At 53.4% G+C, this 19,960-nt stretch overlaps 2 protein-coding genes across 4 annotated transcripts; one reads left to right on the top strand and one right to left on the bottom strand.

Moving 5' to 3' along the window:
• Positions 1 to 407: 407 nt before the first annotated feature.
• TUBGCP2 (tubulin gamma complex component 2) lies at positions 408 to 16,697 on the bottom strand. 3 transcript variants are annotated; one of them, XM_084904427.1, is made up of 19 exons: positions 16,565 to 16,652; positions 15,962 to 16,157; positions 14,671 to 14,853; positions 13,302 to 13,430; positions 12,430 to 12,606; positions 11,209 to 11,368; positions 10,172 to 10,379; positions 9,769 to 9,968; positions 9,315 to 9,504; positions 8,241 to 8,386; positions 6,608 to 6,788; positions 5,963 to 6,143; positions 4,379 to 4,551; positions 4,041 to 4,169; positions 3,506 to 3,626; positions 2,827 to 2,970; positions 2,113 to 2,241; positions 1,099 to 1,262; positions 408 to 619 (listed from the first exon to the last, which is right to left on the bottom strand). In XM_084904427.1, the coding sequence occupies exons 3-19, from the start codon at positions 14,818 to 14,820 to the stop codon at positions 484 to 486; spliced, it is 2,718 nt and encodes a 905-aa protein (XP_084760553.1). In that variant the 5' UTR covers positions 14,821 to 14,853; positions 15,962 to 16,157; positions 16,565 to 16,652; the 3' UTR covers positions 408 to 483. The 3 variants fall into 3 exon arrangements, with proteins under 3 accessions (XP_084760553.1, XP_084760552.1, XP_084760554.1); XM_084904426.1 differs by lacking the exon at positions 15,962 to 16,157 and having other exon boundaries at positions 16,565 to 16,697; XM_084904428.1 differs by lacking the exon at positions 15,962 to 16,157 and having other exon boundaries at positions 12,430 to 12,622; positions 16,565 to 16,615.
• Positions 16,698 to 16,709: 12 nt separating this feature from the next.
• ZNF511 (zinc finger protein 511) lies at positions 16,710 to 19,872 on the top strand (the record flags this gene model as incomplete). The annotated part of the gene is made up of 6 exons (XM_084904621.1): positions 16,710 to 16,862; positions 17,045 to 17,118; positions 17,896 to 18,097; positions 18,240 to 18,364; positions 18,787 to 18,921; positions 19,614 to 19,872. The coding sequence occupies 6 exons, from the start codon at positions 16,710 to 16,712 to the stop codon at positions 19,690 to 19,692; spliced, it is 768 nt and encodes a 255-aa protein (XP_084760747.1). The 3' UTR covers positions 19,693 to 19,872.
• Between the last annotated feature and the right edge of the window lie 88 nt (positions 19,873 to 19,960).

Here is a 19,960-nt window from a genome sequence, read left to right as displayed (position 1 = left end):
GGAAGCCAGGTCTGTGGAATGGGCCGCGGGGGGCATGCCCACTCCGGGCTGTCCTGGGGGCAGTCGCCTCAACCACTGCCCCAGGCTGCGTATCAGTGGACGCAGATCACAGCTCACCTACAGCACGAGGAGCTGCTGCCCCCTAGCGCCAGGAGCGAACCCAGCACATGGGTTTGAGGGACTTGCTCCACAAGGCACCTTGGCCATTAACCCTAATGTTGCTCAAATGCCTTTTTCTTTGAGGCCAACAACAAAACCTCCTGAAGTGCCCCTGCTCTACTTAAGCAGCTCGCAGGTAAGCACCCCACCGGAGTGCCACTCTGGTCTGGGAGGCTCTCGGCCCGAGAAAGACAAGCTGAGCGGGGAAACATTGAGACTCCACACTGAATGGTAACAGCGCACCAACACGTCCTTCAGGAAGTTTATTAGAAACCCGAACTCATCTTCCGGCCCTCCTTCGTGTGGTGCAGGGCTCCGAGGGCCTCACTGGGCGGCGACGGCGACCCTGGGCGCTGGTGCTGGGGGCCCCCGCGGCATGGGCACTTGGGGGGCTGCCTTCTGGCTCCTCTCTGCAGACAAGCGCTCCAGGCGCTCCGTGTAGAAGCCGTTGAAGTCGAGCCTGAAGGGTGAGGGCAGAGCGGGAGCGTGTGGGCATTAGGCGGCAGGGACACCCTCCCATCCCCGTCCTCCCACTGGCCCCCTCTCACTGCTCATTGACTCGGGGGACACTGCTGATGGGGGAAGATAGAGGGCTGAAGGGGGTCCTCCCTGGGTCCTGGCTCTGGGAGCACCACGGAGAGTGAGGCTGACCTAGGCCTGTGGACATGGACCGATGGGGGCATTGCCGGGCGGCTTGGGGAATGCACACCAGGCGACAGATGCGTGCTGTCACCTCAGGGAGTGACGGGGGACCAGCAGCAGCGTAAGGAGGCCAAGGACAGACACCCTCAGGCCTGAGCAGAACTGGCCTCACGTCGCCCGTGGTGACCCAAGCGGGTGAGGTGAGAGAAGACGGCAGGGAGCCAGCGAGGGAGCCTGGGGCTCGCAGTCTAGGGGGGCAGGGACAGTGCCCAGGACAGGAAAGCTGCCCTCACCCACCTGGAGATGACGCTGGCCATGCCGTGCTCGCAGTCGCTGGTACTGTAGATGCTCAGCCGGGCCAGGAGGTCAAGTAGATGGGCTGAAAAATTCTTATCGAACTTATTGATGGTGGCCTCGAAGCTGGAGGCCAGCTGCGGCGTGTCCACGTGCTCGGCCAGGTGCTGGAAGACAGGAGCCCAGCTCGCCTTTACCGTCCTTTTAGGTTCTTCCAGTAGAACGGACCTCAGGGAGTGTCCAAGTGATAACAGTATTGGTAGGGCACCATAAAAGTTCCCGAGACCGCCCTAGCTGATCTGGCTCAGTGGATAGAGTATTGGCCTGTGGACTGAAGGGTCCCAGGTTCAATTCCAGTCAAGGGCACATGCCAAGGTTGTGGGCTCAATCTCCACTACGGGGCGTGCAGGAAGCAGCCGATCAATGGTTCTCTATCATTCATTGATGTTTCTATCTCTCTCTCCCTCTCTCAAATCAATATATATTAAAAAATAAAATAAAGTTCCTGGGACCACAGGATGGAGCCGCCCCGGGCAGTTGGGCCTCTCACAGGGCACCAGGGTTTTCTCTGTGCAGCTCAGACTTCAGTACAGTCCATGTTCTCTCCTGCTCGTGAGGGGGACAAAACAGGGACCACTGGAGCTGGCACCTGAACCCATGAACACGTGCACACACACCCACACACCCACACACACCCCCGCATCCTGGCATCTGAGAGCGGCCTGACCTTCATGTAAGTAAACTCTAACCTACGCTTGCTGAGCGCCAGGTTCTGCAGGGCAGCCCTACAGCTTGTTGTGCAGACAAGCTGGCGCTCAGCTGGGCTGGGGTTTGAGGGTGAGGGGATTTCTGTGGCTTGTGTTTGGAACCTAATTTTAAGATGGTTGTCTTTTAACCAAACAAAAGGCAGAAACGAAAGGGTAGTAGCAGGTTTCGTTCTTAAGTGTTAGAATCCTAACACTGCCAATCTCTCAGGAAAATGGAGGACCCGCTGGACTAACCCCCGAGGCCACGCACCTTCCTGGCGAGCTCCTTCCGGGTGCGCTCCTCCGCCCGCTCAGCCTCAGTGGGCGGCCCCTGCATCGTGCCATGCTCCAGAGTCAGGCGGCCCAGCTCGTCGTCCAATCGCATGCTCTGTGTAAACCTCTGGGGGCCCCAAAAACCTTTCATTACAACCTACTTGCTCCCATTGACCCCCTGCACACCGGACACCTGCAGACTCGAGGTTAGAGGGTGGGCCCTCAGGGAGGCTGCAGACGGGCCTCACCATTTCCAGGCTTATGGGCCTATTTTTCTGGAAACACTCGCTTCCCATGGTGTTCTCCAGTTTGCAACCCAATATGGCTCCTAAATATCTACAGAACCGAGTTCACCTACTCCTGACCCCTTGGTCATCAGCCATCCCATCGCAGGCTTACTCCACCTTCCCACTGGTTCAGATGTCCCAGGAGCCTTCAGCCCTGTGAACCCCCACGTCACCCCTTCTGCCTCCTGGCACTGTTTTCGGTACCACTGCTTTGGAGCCACTGCTTTTGACAGGCGCCCAATAAAAATGGAATCAGTAAGCTCTAACAAAAGGAAGCCAGGTATTCAGGAACAGGCCAGGACAGAACCTGCAGCCGGGGTCCGGCCCACGGGCCAGGTGGGCTCAGGAAGGACACTCAGGAACACCTGCTGCCTGACGGACAGACGGACGGAGAGGGACAGGGTGGGCAGGCCTGCGGCACGCACCTGCATGCAGTTAGTGAACATGACGCACACGGACATGAGCTTGGAGAAGACCTTGAGCAGCTCGGGGTTGGTGAGCATGCAGTCCTTCAGGCAGTTGTCCAGGAAGCTTGTGTGGTGGCCCAGCACGTCGTCGATGTTGGAGGCCTGCGGGAGCACCCCGATTGTCGTGTGCCCGGGGCTTCAGCCCTGGCTTTGTGCACGTCTGTGTTAGTCCCAGTTAAAAACTGGCCCTGTGGTCTTTTGGGGGAAACTCCTACACCACTCAAAGGCAATAATACTGAACATGCCCAAAGTCCAAGCTTTGATTCCTAACGACAGGAAGCAAGAAGGAAACACTGCCACTTGCCACTCCCTGCTTCTGGAATTTGGTAACAATTGGTTCTTCTGGCTGAGAAGCCCCCGAGGGCCCAAAACGTGCTGGGGGGAGTGCAGGGCCCCCAGAGGACAAGGCACCCATGATGTTCAACAGCTCGGTCCTGGGGCAGATCCCGCACACACACACAAACCCCCCGTGTCACGTGAGGAAGGAGAGCATGTGTACAGGGGCGCAGCTTCTCCCGATGAGGCCTCGCTGGTGGCATCGCCCTGACACCCACCCAGCACCTTCCTCTCTGAGGGCCTTGAATGTGAGGGCCTGGTCGCTGCAGAGCCCAAGTGTCACAGTAAAGTCAGGACTCACGGACTTCAGGTTCTTCTCGAGGATGTGCCAGGTGGGCTCCATGACCTCGAACATCATGTAGTACTGAATGTTCTGAACGAAGTTCAGCATCCGCTGTCGCAGCGTGAAGGCGCCGGCAAACCTGGGTGAACAGAGACATCCGAGCGGCGCTATGGAGCTGGCACCTGTACGGAACTCTCCTGCTCCCCACCCACCCAGCCGCAGCATGTGCTGGTGGTCGGCAGGTACCCCTGCTCTGAGCACAACCCATGATGTAGCTCCTGAGGCTCAGACACAGGCACAGCAACCCCTGGGGCCGCAGACCAGTGAGCAGAGTGCCTCGGGCTTAAACAGATGAGTGCTGAACCACAAGGGTCCCATCCCAGGAGGAGGCTCACGGTCCTTTGAGGGCTCCCGCCCACACAGGGGTGGTGGCAGGCCCACAGGTCTGTGCAGGCGGCTGGGGGACAGGGCCGGTGCACCTGGTGGTCGGCAATAGCCCTGCACTGCATGGTGTGCACCTAGGACCGCTTCCCCGTGAGGACAGAGAACGCACCACTTGGCGGAGTGCAGTGCGTGCTGCTTGGCGGCCTTGTTGCTGATCCAGACGCTGCAGAGTTGCCGCTCCACGTGCTTGCAGTAGAACATGTGCCGGAACAGCATCTGGTACCGCGTCAGGGCCTTCCTGCGGAGGAGAGGGCATGGGATCCCACCGACACCTGACATCATATACAGGCTCCGGCTGTCAGACACACCGTTCTGCATCCAGGGCACCAGGCTGCCAGGTAACCCCCACAGCACACAAATGGCTACAAAACAACGCCGGGGGCAGGCACCTCTGATCCTTCTCCCTGCAAACTATTCTCTGAAGCTGGTGCCCAGGCCCACACTCACCTGTTAATGATCAGCGACAGGGGCCACTTGACCACGTAGTCGAAAGAGAAGGCCTCCAGGCCGCTGAGAGAGAGCTCCGTGGGGTCGGCCTGCACCATCGCCTTCTCCTGCTTGGTCTCAATGGCCAGAACCCGCAGAAGCTGAGTGATGAGGTCATGAGGCATCAGGTCAATCTTGGGGGAGAGAAAGAGAAGGACATGGAGTATGATCCCTCCGTAAAGTGTACAGATGTCTAATCGCTGTGTTCTCACCTGGAGGCAGTGCAGTCATGTACGGTAACTGTAACTGAAAAAAGTGTGTTTTTTAAAAAAATATGGAACGCTTCACAAATGTGTGTGTCATCCTTGTGCAGAGCCATGCTAATCTTCTCTGTGTCGTTCCAATTTTAATATGCATGCTGCCAAAGCGAGCACAAAATTTTTCACTTAAAATTTAAAATAACTTATATTTAAAAAGCATTAAGTCGTGACCCTTACCCAACCCGTGCATCTCAGCTAGAAAAGCAAACCCAGGACTGAGGTAAGTTCCTCTAAAGATGGGTTCTAAATCTCGGAGGCTGGCTTAAAAATACCAACCATTCAATAAATACTGCTTCAAAAATAATACCACTTTCACTCTGGCCGGGTAGTTCAATGATTAGAGCACCATCCTGATTAGCCAAGGCCGTAGGTTCCATCCCTAGTCAGGGCACATATAAGAACCGGCCAATGAGTGCATGAATAAGAACAAATCCATGCTTCTCTCTCTCTAAAAAGAAAAACAAGCAAAACAAGAATCCAGAGAAACTGAAACCAAAAATTGGTTCTTTGAAAGATCAATAAAATTAACAAACTTGTAACCACATTAACTAAAAAAGAAGACTCAAATGAGAAACTGAGACATGAAAGCAGAGACATTACAGAAATGTCAACCTTACAGAAATGAAAAGGATCATGAAAGCTAATTCTAGCACCTGTGCTAGGTACACAAATGACCAAACTGACTTGAGAAACAACAGACACTCTGCACAGACCTGCAGCCAGCAAGGAGACTGAGACGTCGTCAATGGAAAATTCTACCAAACGTTTAAAGAACCTAACACCATTCCTCCTGAAACTTCCAAACACTGAGGAGGGAACACTTCCCAGCTCAATCTATGAGGCCAGTGTTACCTGGGAACCAAGCTACAGACACCACAGGACATTCCAGGCCAATGACCCTGAAGGACAGGGATGCAAATATCCCTAACGCTGCAAACTGAATTCAGCTGCACAGTAAGAGGGTTACACACCATGACCAAGTGGGACTTAAAATGCAAGGATGGTTCAACCCACAAAAATCAGTTTAATACACAATGAAAGGGGAAAATAGACTATTATCTCAGGTGAGGGAGAGAGGAATAGAAACATCAGTGATGAGAGAAAATCATCTATCAGCTTACTCCTGCACGCCCCCTACTAGGGATCAAGCCCACAACCCGGGCATGTGTGCTGACTGGAAATCAAACCATGAACTCCTGGTTCATGGGTCGACACTCAACCACTGAGCAACACTGGCCAGGCTCCTGGGCTTTATTTCAAGCATCTTTCTCAGGTGAAGGCCCACCTTGAGGTCGTCCTTGAAGGGGTCTGTGTTGGCGGTGCTCATACGCAGGGCCAGCTCCAGCAGCGCCTCCAGGCGTGTGGGCGTGATGTCGTCCACTGGCTTCTTCAGCTCCTCCTCTGTGAGGTCCATGAAGTGCACAAAGAAGTCCCCCTGATCCATCAGGAAGTAGCGCTTGATGGACCTTGGAGAGGTGACAGGCAGACATCAGTGAGACCACCGGGCATGCAGGCCAGCCCAAACTCTGGAGAAACGGGGGCAGGTGACTGACGAGAAAAAGCCACATGCACACAAAGGGCTCCAGCCCCATGCATGCAAAGCGACATGCATGGTCAGCTTATGATGAGCTGCAATGAGCTCTCTCAGGCAGGGGCACAAGACCACTGTGCCAGGACTTGCAGGACAGCTGCCATAAAGGGGTCACTGCAGGCCAACGAGGGAAGTGCAGAGGCGTCACTGTGGGAGCCAAGGAGGAGCCTGGGCAGGGAGCAGGCTGGGTAGGATGTGTCCACAGGTGTCAGGCAGTAAGACTGGAGATGACCTGACCATGTGCCCATTTGCGAAACGACACATGGAACTGCTGGGAGCTCCGTGTCTTGGCCAAACCTTCTGCACGTTTGCCCGCACTAACAGGGTAGAAGCGCACACCTCAGGTGCGCCACGAGGTCCTGCTCCTCCATCAGGAAGTCCAGCAGGACTTTGCTGGCGTAGTTGAATGCCTTCTCAATCTGCTCCACATATGCTCGCTCCTTCAACGTATAGATGACCTCTTTGGCCACTGGGCAGGTGACATCATGACCACACTCTCTGACCACATTGAGATATTTTCCTGAAAAGAGATGGAGGCAAAATTAAGAATTCTGTTGTAGTGGCCACACACAAGCTAGAGGACTGGGCACAGAACAGACTGTGAGAACCACTCTGGAGCCTGCTCTAGCCATAGTGGAGACACCACCGTGACCAGCCGAGGTCGGAAGCAGTGGTTTGCCGTGACTGTTTACATCCGATTTCTCTAATGGAGAGCACGGAAGCAATCTCAAGCCCTGAGAACCAGCTTCTAAACCATCTTCCAACCCGTCCCAGACAGCCCCGGGCTCACCAAATGCCCAGACCCTGCTGCCAGCTCATCTTCAGTCACTCCCCATTCACGTCTCTAAGTCAGGCTCCTGGCCCCGTGGGGTGACTAAGAACCCAGTGGGCCTGTGTCCTTGGTGGCTTTCCCTATAATGTGTGCAATATTGTGATATAACAATCAATACTGGTTTTCATCTGTTTCCAGCACTGAGTTCCTAAAACCCTTGAAATCTTTATTATTTAGAAACCCCTTCACACATTCCTGAGTTTATGCTAATGAGGTGACTCTTGGCAGGCCCCAGAGAGCTGAAGGTGAGGCTGGTGGCCAGAGGAACCAGCCAAGTGATGATAAGGCTGGAACTTTTAACCTTGCCCTTATGTCTGGGGAGGGGCCAGGGGCTGGGACTGAGCTAATCACCAGTGGCCACTGCTTTACCCAATTGTGCCCATAGGATGGGACCTTCAGGACAACCCTAAACAAAGGGGTTTGAAGAGCGTCCGGGTTGGTGAACATGTCCACCTGCCAGGAGGTGGTGCACCCCAGCTCTCTGGGGACAGATGCTCCTGTACTGGGGATCCTTCTAGATTTCACCCCACAAACCTCTTCACCTGCTGTTCATCTGAATCCTTTATCAAATCCTTTATAATAAACCAGAAGCTTAGTTGCTAAGTTGGTTCCCTGAGCTCTGTAAGCTGCTCTATCGAATTATCAAACGTGAGGAGGGGCCATGGGAATCCCCAGTTTGTAGTCAACTTGGTGGCCTGGGACTCACGGCTGGTATCTGAAGTGGGACAGTCTTGAGTGACTGAGCCCTTAACCTATGGGGCCTGCGTGGCATCGGGTAGTGTCTGGACTGAGTCAGACTGCAGGACACCCAGCTGCTGCCCACAGAGAACTGGGGACCTGGGTGTTGGTGTGTAAATCTGGTGCAGTGTTGTGAGCAAGTTTTCCTTTATAGCAACAGAGTTCTAAAAATGCAATAGTTATGAGGAAGAAGAGGCACTTATTTAGACAACCTCTTAGGCTCAGGGAACAAATGCAGTCAACCAGACCACAGGAACCAGACACAGCCTGCACAGCCCGGCGCCTGCCTGCCTACCCACCCCTGCCCACCCCAGGACACAATCACAGGGGACACTGGGCATGTCCGGGAGGATGGGCCCCTCTTGAGGCCTGCTATTCCCCCTCCCCCGCCCCAGGCATCACCTGTGCTGAGCACCTTGCCCGCCATCTTCTGTAGGAAGGACGGGATCTGTCGCTGCACCACAGTGTACCGCTGGTCCCAGTACCTGTCGTTGTAGTCCTCCTGGATCTTCTCTTTCCGCAGCTCGTGCTCCTCGACCATGAACTCGCTGAAAACAGAAAGGCATCTTGGGTCACAATCATGGAGGCCAACCACGGAGGCCAAGCACAGTCTCACTACCGTTAATTCTCAACTGTGAGTTAATCAAACCTGCCAACCTCACTTGGGCTAGCAAGGTGACCTGGGAACAGAGAGAGTTGGGGTCACAGAGCAGGTTGGGAGGCTGGTTCACCTCTCAACAGAACCAGCCTGTCCTTCCACCATGCATGTGGCTAATAGGACATGTTGGGGACGCTTTCCTGTCCACCAGAGCTGACACCTCACATCATCTACACACCAGGACCTCAAAATTGCATTCCTTACTCAGCCCATCGCAACAGCTTTTATTTGGGTCGTTAGAAAAGAGACTATTCTTAGACCACAAGTCTATTTTGACAAGTCCTGGGCCATCTGGTTCAGTGCTCAGAGCGTCGGTTCATGGGCTTAAGGGTCTTGGATTTGATTCTAGGCCAAAGGCATGTACCTCCATTGCAGTTTTATCCCAAGCCCCTGTTCAGACAGATGCGGGAGGCAATCATTTGATGTTTTTCTCTCATGTCAATGTTTCTCTCTCTCTCACTCCCCCCTCCTCTCTCTCTAAAAAAAAAAAAAAAAAAAATCAATGGGAAAAAAATATCCTTAGGTGAGGATTAAAAATAAATAAATAAATAATAATAATAAAAAAAGATATTTTGACAAATACATTCCTTAGCCTTTTGGCTAAAATCAAGTGTATAATGTTCTGACAAATAAATCTCAACCTAACAGAACTCTGAGAGCTGACATATTTCATCGTATGCATTTATATCCGTCACACTGAGGAGCCCACACAAAGGCAGCTAGAGTCCAACCTGGGTCCTTCACGTCACCGCACAACAGAATGAGCTGAAGAGCTGCCTGCCCGCCCTCCACGTCCCGGCCCCAAGTCCCAGCCCTACCTGTACGGGTCATTGATGATCCCCCTGTAGATCCACTTCTCCAGAATCTCAAAATAGGGCACGCTGGCGGCCTTGGTGAGGTACAGGCACAGCTCCTGCGCCTGGCTGTCACCCGTGTAGTTGAAGCTCCGGTCGTGGAGGAGGCTCAGGGTGGACCCCCCAACACACTCACCTTTATCCACCGAGGTGGCTGCAAGGGGAAGGGGTGCTCAGTGCGGAGAAGGGGGAGGCCACGCAGAGCCTCGCCTCCAACCTCGCCATGGGACGGGTGCTCCTTATGGGACACACCCAAAGTTGTAGGTGCAGAGCTTCCGGTTTCCTCCCGAGAATCAGTAAAACCTGAAGCTCCACAGCTTTGGCCTCACAACCACAGTGACAAAAGCAAGACACGAATGACTAGCAAGCTGGCCCAGGGGTCCCTCCTGCGACACTACCTGGCCTGGGGGAGACGTACCGAGGGAGGCCAGGATGTCCACAGTGCGCATGGCCGGCTGCACGTAGAACCAGAGCTTCTGCAGCGACAGGAGGCCTTGCCTCTGCAGCTGCTCCAGCTGCGTCACCAGGATCAGGTACTCCTTCACCAGGGTCCTCATGGCAGCCGCCAGCGCGTGGTTCACCTGCCCGTATTCGAAGGAAGACTTCTCCTCAATGAACCTACGAGGAAAGGAAGTATCCAGCACCCTGGAGAAGCTGCGAGCTCCGTTTGCAGATGAGGTTAGACATTCTGTGTCCGCTCTCAGGCCCGGACTGGGCTCCCTGCACCTGTCCCCAGGCCCTTCACATCGTGCCAGGAGTGAAGCTGGTTGGCACAGGCTCTGGGCCAAGAGTGCCCGAGAAGGCCGGTGTGCAGCGCCTACCTGGTCACAGTGGAGTAGCTGGCAGCCACCGGGAGGATCCTGTTCACCAGCTCCTTGATGGACAGGTCCAGGTTGGGGTCCACGAGGAAGGTCCGGCTCTGCCTCCCAGTGAGGGGCTGGGCGGTGATGTATCTGCCATCCACACCCACCAGCACGTAGAGCAGGTCCTCCACGACGGCCGACTCCTGGGCGGCCAGGGGCAGGGAGCCTGTGGGTGGCAAACACCAGCTGGGGCCACACGCCTTGACTCAGAGCTCCCCGTTCCCACTGCCTCTCTCTGACCTAATCTACCTGCTGGAGTCAAGCTCTCACTCATTCTCCTCTAATCGCCTCAAATAACTACGGACGTAAGAACTAGCTGTTCATTTGGCTTCAAGTGATCCCATCAGGGCACCAAAGGCCGAGATTCCAAACCACCAGGGGGAACAGCGCTGACCATCCAGCAGGCTGGGCGCCCACCGGAGCCTGAAAGCATTGGGCAGGCAGAAACCTCTACACACAGGGACCTGCCTGCACTTAAAAGAACAGTCAGGAATCCGAAAAGCATGTCCCATGGGGTCTGCATGCAGTGTTTGTTACACTCAGTAAGTCTGGTTGCTCTGGGATAAAAGGTCTTCCTTAAAGACCTAAAACACAATTTCTATCATAAACTAAACACACAATGAGATACCATCCAACAGACCTGAGGTCAGTCCCAGGCCATTGGGACTGACCTCAGGGCCCAGGCAGCTCCCAGCCCTAGAAGGACCCTCAGTGTCCTCCCTGACATCTGTTGGGTCAGATGGGAGCTAGAGGCAGCACCAGGAGAAAGGTGTCTCTGAGAATCACCCCTGCTGCCCATACACAAGCTTCCCTGGGGCCCTCGAGACCACGGCCCAGCAGCATGATCACACAGCACCACATCTGCAGTTACAAACATGCTGGCAGCACACACCCCACCCCACTTCTACCTGTGGGCACAGGACGGGCTCTGACCACAGTGGCCACCTGCCCATGGAGTCACCACACAGGCAGTTAGAAGTAACTGCTTCACGTACCTATAGGCACAGCTGTGTCCGTGCTTAGGCCTGAGCCGGTCAGAAAATCCCCGACCAGCGTGGGCCGCTCGTACACCCAGGCAGGGAAGACGGGGAGGCGTTGGCCTGAATTTTTTTTGTTCTGCTTGTCTCGAAGCATCTTTCTTGTAAGTTCCAGAGACTGGTGAGAATTTTTTTTAAAGTGAAAAACAAAGAGATACTTTTAGTACAAACAGTTAAAACTAACATCACTGAGCACGAGGGTTCGATAAGTACATGTATCAATGAAATGACTCCCAGTCCGTCCCCATGCAAGGGGCTGGGGGCAAAAGAGATGGGACCCAGGCCCTTGACAGGGTGTCGGTCTGTGCAGGCCCACATATTAAGGAGCACTGGCAGTGAGGGCACCTCACCAGGGCAGGCTGACCCTCGGAACACCTGTGCTTTCTCCTGGCAGTTCAAGGTCTAGACATGAGCTGCTGGGTGAAGACAGGCCCTAGAAACAGATGGCTGGAGAAGGGAAGCCCCTTGGGTACAAGGGACGAATGGAGAGGGCCACACCAGCAAAGGCTGGCTCCAGGCACATGCACGGAGCAGTGTCCTCCTGAGGGACTGGCCGCCAGAAGATGACCAGGGCCATGGAGGTGGCTTTCAGAAGCACTGGCTCAGGAGTAGTGAGAAGGGCAGGTGCCAACCCAGTTTCCTCATCTGTCACCCGGGTGTCGGTGTGAGGGCTTTGTGAGGTGTGGACAGGCACGTGCCCACCAGTGCTGGCCACTGTCCCTTTCACAGCTGCTGTGCTCAGCAAGCACACACTAAGCGCACACCCTCACGGGGACACAGCTCTGTGGGGCTGGAAGGCCAGAGGCAGTGCTGTGAGGGGATGACATACATCAAAGGGAGAGGGCAGTACATAAACTCAGAAGCAAGGAAGAGCAGTAAGTATAGAAGAAAACGATCTAGAGAAAAATGTCTATGAGGTATAAATTTAAAAAAGAACTAATGGTTAAAAATTAACAGAGGGAAATGGAAATTGCATTGGCTGAACCCACACAACTGCCTGGGTGGGACAGAACTTCCTGCCGTTCACCGTGCCCAGGATCCTGTCCACACCCCGCTGGGCTCGATCAGCTCTCCACGTTCAGATTCATCTTTAACAGATGTCGGGGAGACGTGCACCCTCTGCTGGCGCTCCCGCCCCGCTGCAGTGTGTGTGGGCCTGTGGGCGGCGGGTCACAGTACCTGCTGCAGCGTGGAGCCCGTGGCCACGCTGCCAAGCTGCTTCCTCAGCTCCTCGAGCTCCTGCATGGAGATCCTGGAGGCCGTGGCGGGGGCGCTGAAGCTGGTGGTGCTGCCGGCGGTCGCCGTGGCTGCCAGCTCGGCTCTCTCTCTCGCATTCTGCTGTAAATACTGCAGAGTCTGCGCACACAGAACCCTGAATGACAAGGGGCCGCACACGTCTGCACTCTGCCTGGCACCGACACCCCACCCCTCGCTTTCCCAGCCCCAAGGACCACATGAAGCACGAGAGCAGGGGCTCCCGTCAGTCCTCAAGCTGCAGTCTGCTCTCCCAATGCTTCCTGCCACCAGGTTCAACTCTTCTGCTCACAAGGAGGGACACTATAGCTGCTTTCACAGCCAATTCCCAAACTCCATTCCCAGGGACACTGCTTTTTCTCTACACATGACTGGCCCCCTATCTGTACTTGGCTTGCACCTCTCAATAGACCCTGAGCTTGGGAAGCAGGAGGAAGGACCTAATGCATTCCTGAGCGCGCCCATGTGCCACGGCTCATCCAGCTCGATATGTGCTTTCCTTAGCATCAAGTACACAACTTTAAACTAACAAAAAACACAGCACAAGACAACAACAAAAAAGCTCTCCCCCCACCCTGAGTAACTGTCAGTACTTCCCGTGTTCCTGACTACCACTCTGAGCTATTTTCATTCTGGCCGGCGGGCGGAGCAACAGGAGGGGCACCTGCGACAGCAGGGTCACGAGGCGTTACCCCCACCGTGCAAACCTGTGTGCTTACAACACTCGCCGAACTGCCCACAAGGCAAGCTCCCCACACGCCTTCCCTGATGTGCCTGACCCAGAGCACCACAGTTACCTCTTTGTCCTCTGTGAGCTTTGACAACAGGTACACCAGTGGGTCAAGGTTCCTTGTGTTTTTCGATTTCAATTCATCATATTTCTTCAGAAAGTCTTCTGGAGTACGAGAAAATTCTGCTATTTTAACCTCAAAAGAACAAATACAAGTGATTTAGTGACGATCACTAAGAACTTTCAGAAAATTAAACACAAAAAACCAAATGGAGTAAAATTAGGTAGGCTAAATAATAATCATATATTGCTGAGCCAAAACCGGTTTGGCTCAGTGGATAGAGCGTCGGTCTGCGGACTGAAAGGTCCCAGGTTTGATTCCGGTCAAGGGCATATACATTGGTTGCGGCACATCACCCAGTGTGGGGTGTGCAGAAGGCAGCTGATCAATGTTTCTCTCTCATCGATGTTTCTGGCTATCTAACTCTTTCCCTTCCTCTCTGTGAAAAATCAACAAAATATATTAAAATAAATAAATAAATACACATAATCTTAAAAAAAAAATCATATATTGCGGAAATAAAACTAAGAAAACTCCTCAAATAATCTGTGAAAACGTTTCCCTCCAAGGTTTCCCTTCCCAAGCCATATGTCACAGAATAACCATGAATTTTCCCCCTGGTAGCTTATGCCTTAATTTTTCTGTTCCTTCTTGAATTTATTTATTATCATGTACTGGTTCAGGGGTTAAGTTTTCCCAGTGGCTGTTAATGCTCCCTTTGAAATAGATTAAACGTAACGTGTGTTCCTCAATTAGTGTGCTCAGTGAGTCTTTCTTTTTTCTTTTCTTTGTTAATCCTCACCAAGGATATTTTTTCCACGGATTTTTAGAGTGGAAAGGAGGGAAGGGAGGGGGAGAGGGAAAGAGAGAAATATCAATGTGAGAGACACATTAATTGGTTGTTTCCTGCATATTCCCCAACCAGGGCCGGAGATCAAATCTGCAATCCGAATACGTCCTGTCCCTCTTGACCAGGAATCGAACCCACAACCCTTTGGTGTCTGGCCAATGTTCTAACCATTTAACAACACTGGCCAGGACTCAGTGAATTTTTCTAATTATCCTGTGCCAGTATTAAACTGGTTAAATAACTGAAGCTTCTTAATGTGTTTTTAAAAAGATTTCAAAGTTACCTTTTACTGCAGATCTATGATTTTGGACCACATATTTTTTGAATAAAGAAAAACAATACACTTTAAAGAGATTTCAGTGTGGCCACTGCGTCAGCAGAAGCACTGAGCTGAGCAGACACCTGGTCCATGGAAAGCACTTGCCATGTTGTCTGACATCATCACTTGCGCTGCTAGCACCACCCAGGAGCCAGGAAGGTGAGCTCTGTGCCCAGCGACAGAGCAGCGCGGGGATGGGCACTCACCTTGGCACTGTGTGCGGACACGTTCGTTGTGACGTATGGGGTCCTGTTCTTCTGCAGGAGATCAATGTAAACCTCGGCCCCATCCCCTCCATGCACACGCAGCAGGCTGAGCAGCTCATTGACATCGTGGTGAATCCGAAATTCACTCATGGTTTTGGCCCTGAGACATCACAGTATGTTCTCCTAAAGACAGGAGGAAAGCTATTTATAAAACAAAACCCTTTTAATAAGAAATTTTGAAAGCAACCAGTTTTGGCTAATGTCAGGTCTATGAGAAACAAAATCACCATGTGGGCCACACGATGGCCCTCGTAGCCCACCATAACCACCGACAGCCGGCTGTCTACTCCCCGTAGGGCTCACTGGAGTGTTCTCCTCTCCCTGCAGGCGGCACCCTCTGGTAGGGTTTGTTATTTCTTAGGCCCACTCCTCAGCTCCGAGCGGGCAGGTGCACAGTGCAGACTCCAAGGCCTGGGCCCTCCTTCACCCCGGGCGACATCACCACGCAGGGCTCGGGGCCAGCGGCTGGCAGACAATTTTCTCGTCTTGGCTGGGCAGACCAGTGGACCTGATCTACACGGGCCTAAGCTACTGCCCCCTGTCCCAGGTGGGTATTAAACTGTTCCAGTCCACGAGGCCCACACCTGGTTCTCAAATCCTGCGCGGTTTCAGGTTTGTGTGTTCTCTGCACTCTGGTACCGAGGACATTTCCTTCTCTTGGCCAAGCTTGGCTGTGTATGCAGCAGCTTTGGGGAAAATTGCTACACATTTCCTGTGCATCTGAGTTGGGTGGGATTCCACTTCAGCTCAGTCTACCCTGTCAACCAGTTGTCCCATGGTCTCCCATTAGATACAGAACCCTCGGGCACCAAAGTCATAACTGAGATATTATATTCCCAAGGGGACAGTAGTGGCCTGAGCAGCAGCTTGTTCTCTCACTGATGACTGGCCCAGTTAGCCATCACCATCAACAGTGCTGATAAAAGGGAGTGAATAAACACACAGTGGCAATTAACTATAGATTAAAAAAATAAAGATGAGCAAATTTTACACGCTTCACATAAATGTTTCAATCTATCTACGTCATGTTCTTAACTTCAGATTCATGAACAAAAAACTGTTATCAAAGTCAAGTCTCTCTGTGAATTTCCTGAGAGGCTTTTTCAATAGATCCTCAAAGGCTCTGTGACCCAAAAGAGGTTAGGAGCCCCTGTGCTGACAGCTGCAGTGAAGACACCATAAGTCAAACAAAACACCAAGCAGACCCAGCCCACACTCCACAGCTAATTACCAATGAATTAATTGTAACTGTGATCTTGGGGGTGGAAAACAGGTTCTCCGGATGTAATTACAGTCCACAATGTACAAGCACCAAACACCGGCTAGGTGCAGATGTCTCCAAACATGAGGGCAGAGAGTCAGCGCGAGCTGGAACCCAGGTTGCCAACACAGGAGCTGCTACAAGAGGCGCTGACAGCGCTGAGCGGCTGCAGGAGACGGAAAGGCAAGCGGAGCGTGCAGGGCCAGACCAGCCGCGAGAAGGACGTACGAGCAAGGCAAGGAAAGCCACTGAAGGCCTTGGACAAAGAAGGCTTCCAATAAAGCCTGAGTCTCCTGGGGACCTCTTTGCTGACTGATTTGGAGACGACGATGGCCCAGAGGCCGCCGAAGCCAGAGGCAAAGCCGTGCGGGCGAGGGTGCCGGCAGCGGCCCGGGAGGGACGGGGTGGGAGCCCCTGCGAGAGGAATCCTGCACCACTGGGATCTGGGAAGGACCGCGGCGCTCGCTTCCGGGACTGAGCTGCCCCAAAGCACGGCTTCTGCTCCGCACGGGCTGGGGTCGGGTCCGAGGCAGCCCCGCCGCGCACGGCCCCCGAGCGCCCGTCCGCACTCACCGCCAGCGCCGCGCCACTGCTCACACCCGCCGAAATCCGCCGCGCAGCCTGAGCCGGAAGCGGAAGCGGTGCGCAACGTCACTTCCGGCCCCGGTAAGCGCTTGGACGGTGGCCGACAGGTTGTGGCTGCGCGGCGAACTGGACGATGCAGCTGCCGCCCGCGGTGCACGCCCGCCTGGCGGCGGGGCCCGGGGCGGCGGAGCCGCTGCCCGTGGAGCGAGACCCCGCGGCCGGGGCCGCGCCTTTCCGCTTTGCAGCGCGCCTGGTGCGCTTCCCGCGGGAGCATGAGTTCTTTGAGGTGCGTCAGTGGAGGAAAGGGGAGTCACCTAGGGGCAGGGCTTACAGCTGTGGGGCCCGGGCCTGGGCGGGGTCTGGGCGGGGCCTGTGGCTCCGCGGGGCGGGGCCTACAGCTGTCGGGCGGGGCGGGGGCGGAGCCCGGCTGGGCGGGACCTTGAGTTTTGCGCCCACCGTGTTCTGCAGGAAGGGGACGTGCAGCGGCACCTCTACCTCCAGGATGTGCTTACGGGGGTCGCCGGGGTCCCCGAGAGGCCCAGGTGAGCTGCTTTGCATCCAGCGCTGCCTCTCCTCGCACCCCACTTTGTCCCCTCCCGAGCCCCCAGTCCTGCCCCTCCCTGGTGTCCTGTCACAGCGCTCACTCTCTGCTTGAACCACCATCCCAGCCCCGCTTTGTTGAGTTCTCCACTACCTGGCTGGTCTTTGAAAATTAACTTCTCAACAAAGAAAGATTTGGGCCCTGGCGGGGTAGCTCAGTGGGTTAGAGCATCATCCCTATGGGCCAAGGTTTCAGGGAACCTGGTCAGGACACGCACAAGAATCAGCCAATGAATGCATAAGTAAGTGTAACAACAAATTGATGTTTCTTTCTTCCTCTCCCTTTCTCTTTCTAAAAATCAATAAATAATTTTGCCGAGACCGGTTTGGCTCAGTGAATAGAGCATTGGCCTGGGGACTGAAATGTCCCAGGTTCGATTCTGGTCAAGGGCATGTACCTTGGTTGCAGGCACATCCCCAGCAGGGGGTGTGCAAGAGGCAGGGGATCAATGTTTCTCTCTCATGATGTTTCTAACTCTATCCCTCTCTCTTCCTTTCTGTAAAAAATCAATAAAATATATTAAAATAAAATGAAATTTAAAAAATTATTTAAAAAAATAAAAATCAATAATTTTTTAAAAGAAAGCAAAAGAAATCTACAAAAAAGAAAGCAAGATTTGGAACTGGGAAAGAAACATTCCGAGCTTTACAGACCACTTAAAGGGAAGTTGTGAACAGCCTAATGTTTTTCATCAGCCAGCCGTGGTTTCCTTTGCCAGGGTGCCTGAGTTCACCTGTCAGATGGCGGGCTGCTGCCAGGTATTCGACACCCTGGAGGATTATGAGCATCACTACCACACTCTGCACAGAAACGTGTGCTCCTTTTGCAAGCGGGCCTTCCCCTCGGGGCATCTGCTGGACATCCACATCCTGGAGTGGCACGATTCCTTGTTCCAGGTCCTGTCTGAGCGGCAGGACATGGTGGGTGATGCAGTCAGCCGGGGGCTTGGGCTGGAGCAGTCTGCCTAAGGGTCAGAGCTCTCACTCCTGGGAGGGGCAGGACCAGGGCACCTTTCCTCTCCAGCCCCATCCCGTGGATGGCAGGACACCATTTCTGTTTTAGTATCAGTGCTTGGTGGAAGGCTGCACAGAGAAGTTCAAGACCAGCAAAGACAGGAAGGACCACCTCGTGAGACATCACCTCTACCCTGGGGACTTCCGGTTTGATAAACCAAAGAAAGCCAAAGGGTATGTGTGGCCGCCCCTGGAATTCAGAGAAGTCTTTTGAGTATATACACACAGAATCGATATATGTCTTTCACATCGATGTTTCTCTCTCTCTCTTTCCCCCTCCCTTCCAGTCTCTCTAAAAAACAATGGAAAAATAGCCTCTGGTGACGTTTAACCAGGAAGTAAATAAATAAATAAATAAATAAAGGCAAAGTGAAATTGTTATACCTAAATTTATAAAAAGTGGCATCATAATGTTCACTTTTGACCTTGCCATAATCCTTCTCCTTATTCTGGTAGCCTAAAAATCACACAATGCCAACATAGTTGTAAAATGTCTACAGGAAAAGTCTCTTTCTGGTGAGTTCATTTCTGCGGTAGATGGGACTGAGCTGCCCCAAAGCACGGCTGAGCCCTGCAAGCCCCTCTGCTTCCCACAGCCCAGCCTCTCCCGTGGCTGCCACGCCAGTGCCGACAGAAGCCGTGGGGGACGATGGGGACACCATGGAAGTCTGCTCTGACCACGTGACGCCGCCCCCAGAACCCGTGGGCGAGAAGCGGACCTCCCGCCACAGGTCAGTGGCTGCGTTGCTGAGGTTGTGCAGGCACCAGGAGAAAAAGATGCCGGCTCCTCTGAGCATCTGTGGGAGGTGGAGTCTGGCTGTTTCGGTTCTCCAGGATAACTTAGTGTCTCTGGCTTACTGCTTTGAGAAGCCCTGCAGCGCAGGAATGCGGGCCACCACCCCCTTTTCTTCTGGCTAGAGAGCAGCTTAGTTGTAATTGCTTAGGTTACAACTGTGAGTCTGTCTTTCTAGTATAACTGCATTTTTATTGGGTTAAACTTGAGTTCACATCTGATTTGGGGGAAATGTTGGACAAATGAAAAAAATCACCAAGGAATCCAGACTAATGTGAAAAGGACTTGTGTCCCTTTGCTGCTGTTACACAGCTGCCTGGACTTTGGCCAGTGAGTGAGTCCAGATGCCAGTGGGCAGTTAGGGTTTCAGTACAGGGAGGGCGACAGGAAGTCAGCTCTGGAGAGCTTGGTGGGAGCCGGTCCCCATAGGAAGCGGGTCAGAGGCACTGGCCAGCTGCAGTAAGGAGCTGCCCCAGGGCCCCAGAGCAGAGTCTGCAGGAAGGAAGAGCCGCCATTAGCAATGTCCCATGAGTGAAAGCGCATTCTGGGAGAAGAGGAAAAGACAGCAGGAATTGGGCTGTTAGTTGGTAGAAGTATGACTTTCTCGTCTAAAGATTTTTTCCATTTCAGAATACCTTCCACCATCTGTTTTGGTCAAGGTGCATCGCGAGGATTTAAAAGCACCAAGAACAGAAACAAGCACCAGTGAGGACTGAGCCGGAGAGCGGGCCTTTGCTACCCTTCGTGTCTCGGTCCTTTGGGAATGGCGGATGACACCAGCTGCCAGTATCGTCAGAGAGACCACAGATTTCAGCAGTGACTTTGCTCCACCCCCCTCCCTCTGTAGGGACTATCCTACAAATGTTCTTTATAAAGCATATGTGTTTTATTTATGTTTTATTTATGGTCTCTAGTCGTCATTTCTATATTGTTGAACTAAGCAGGGAAATGAGCACTAATTACGTTTGAGCATTTTG

The sequence above is a fragment of the Pipistrellus hanaki genome (genome assembly GCF_964339955.1).
Source record: "Pipistrellus hanaki genome assembly, chromosome: 14".
NCBI lineage: Eukaryota > Metazoa > Chordata > Mammalia > Chiroptera > Vespertilionidae > Pipistrellus > Pipistrellus hanaki.
Note: the sequence above shows the minus strand (reverse complement) of the source record. Positions and strands in the feature narration are given on the sequence as shown.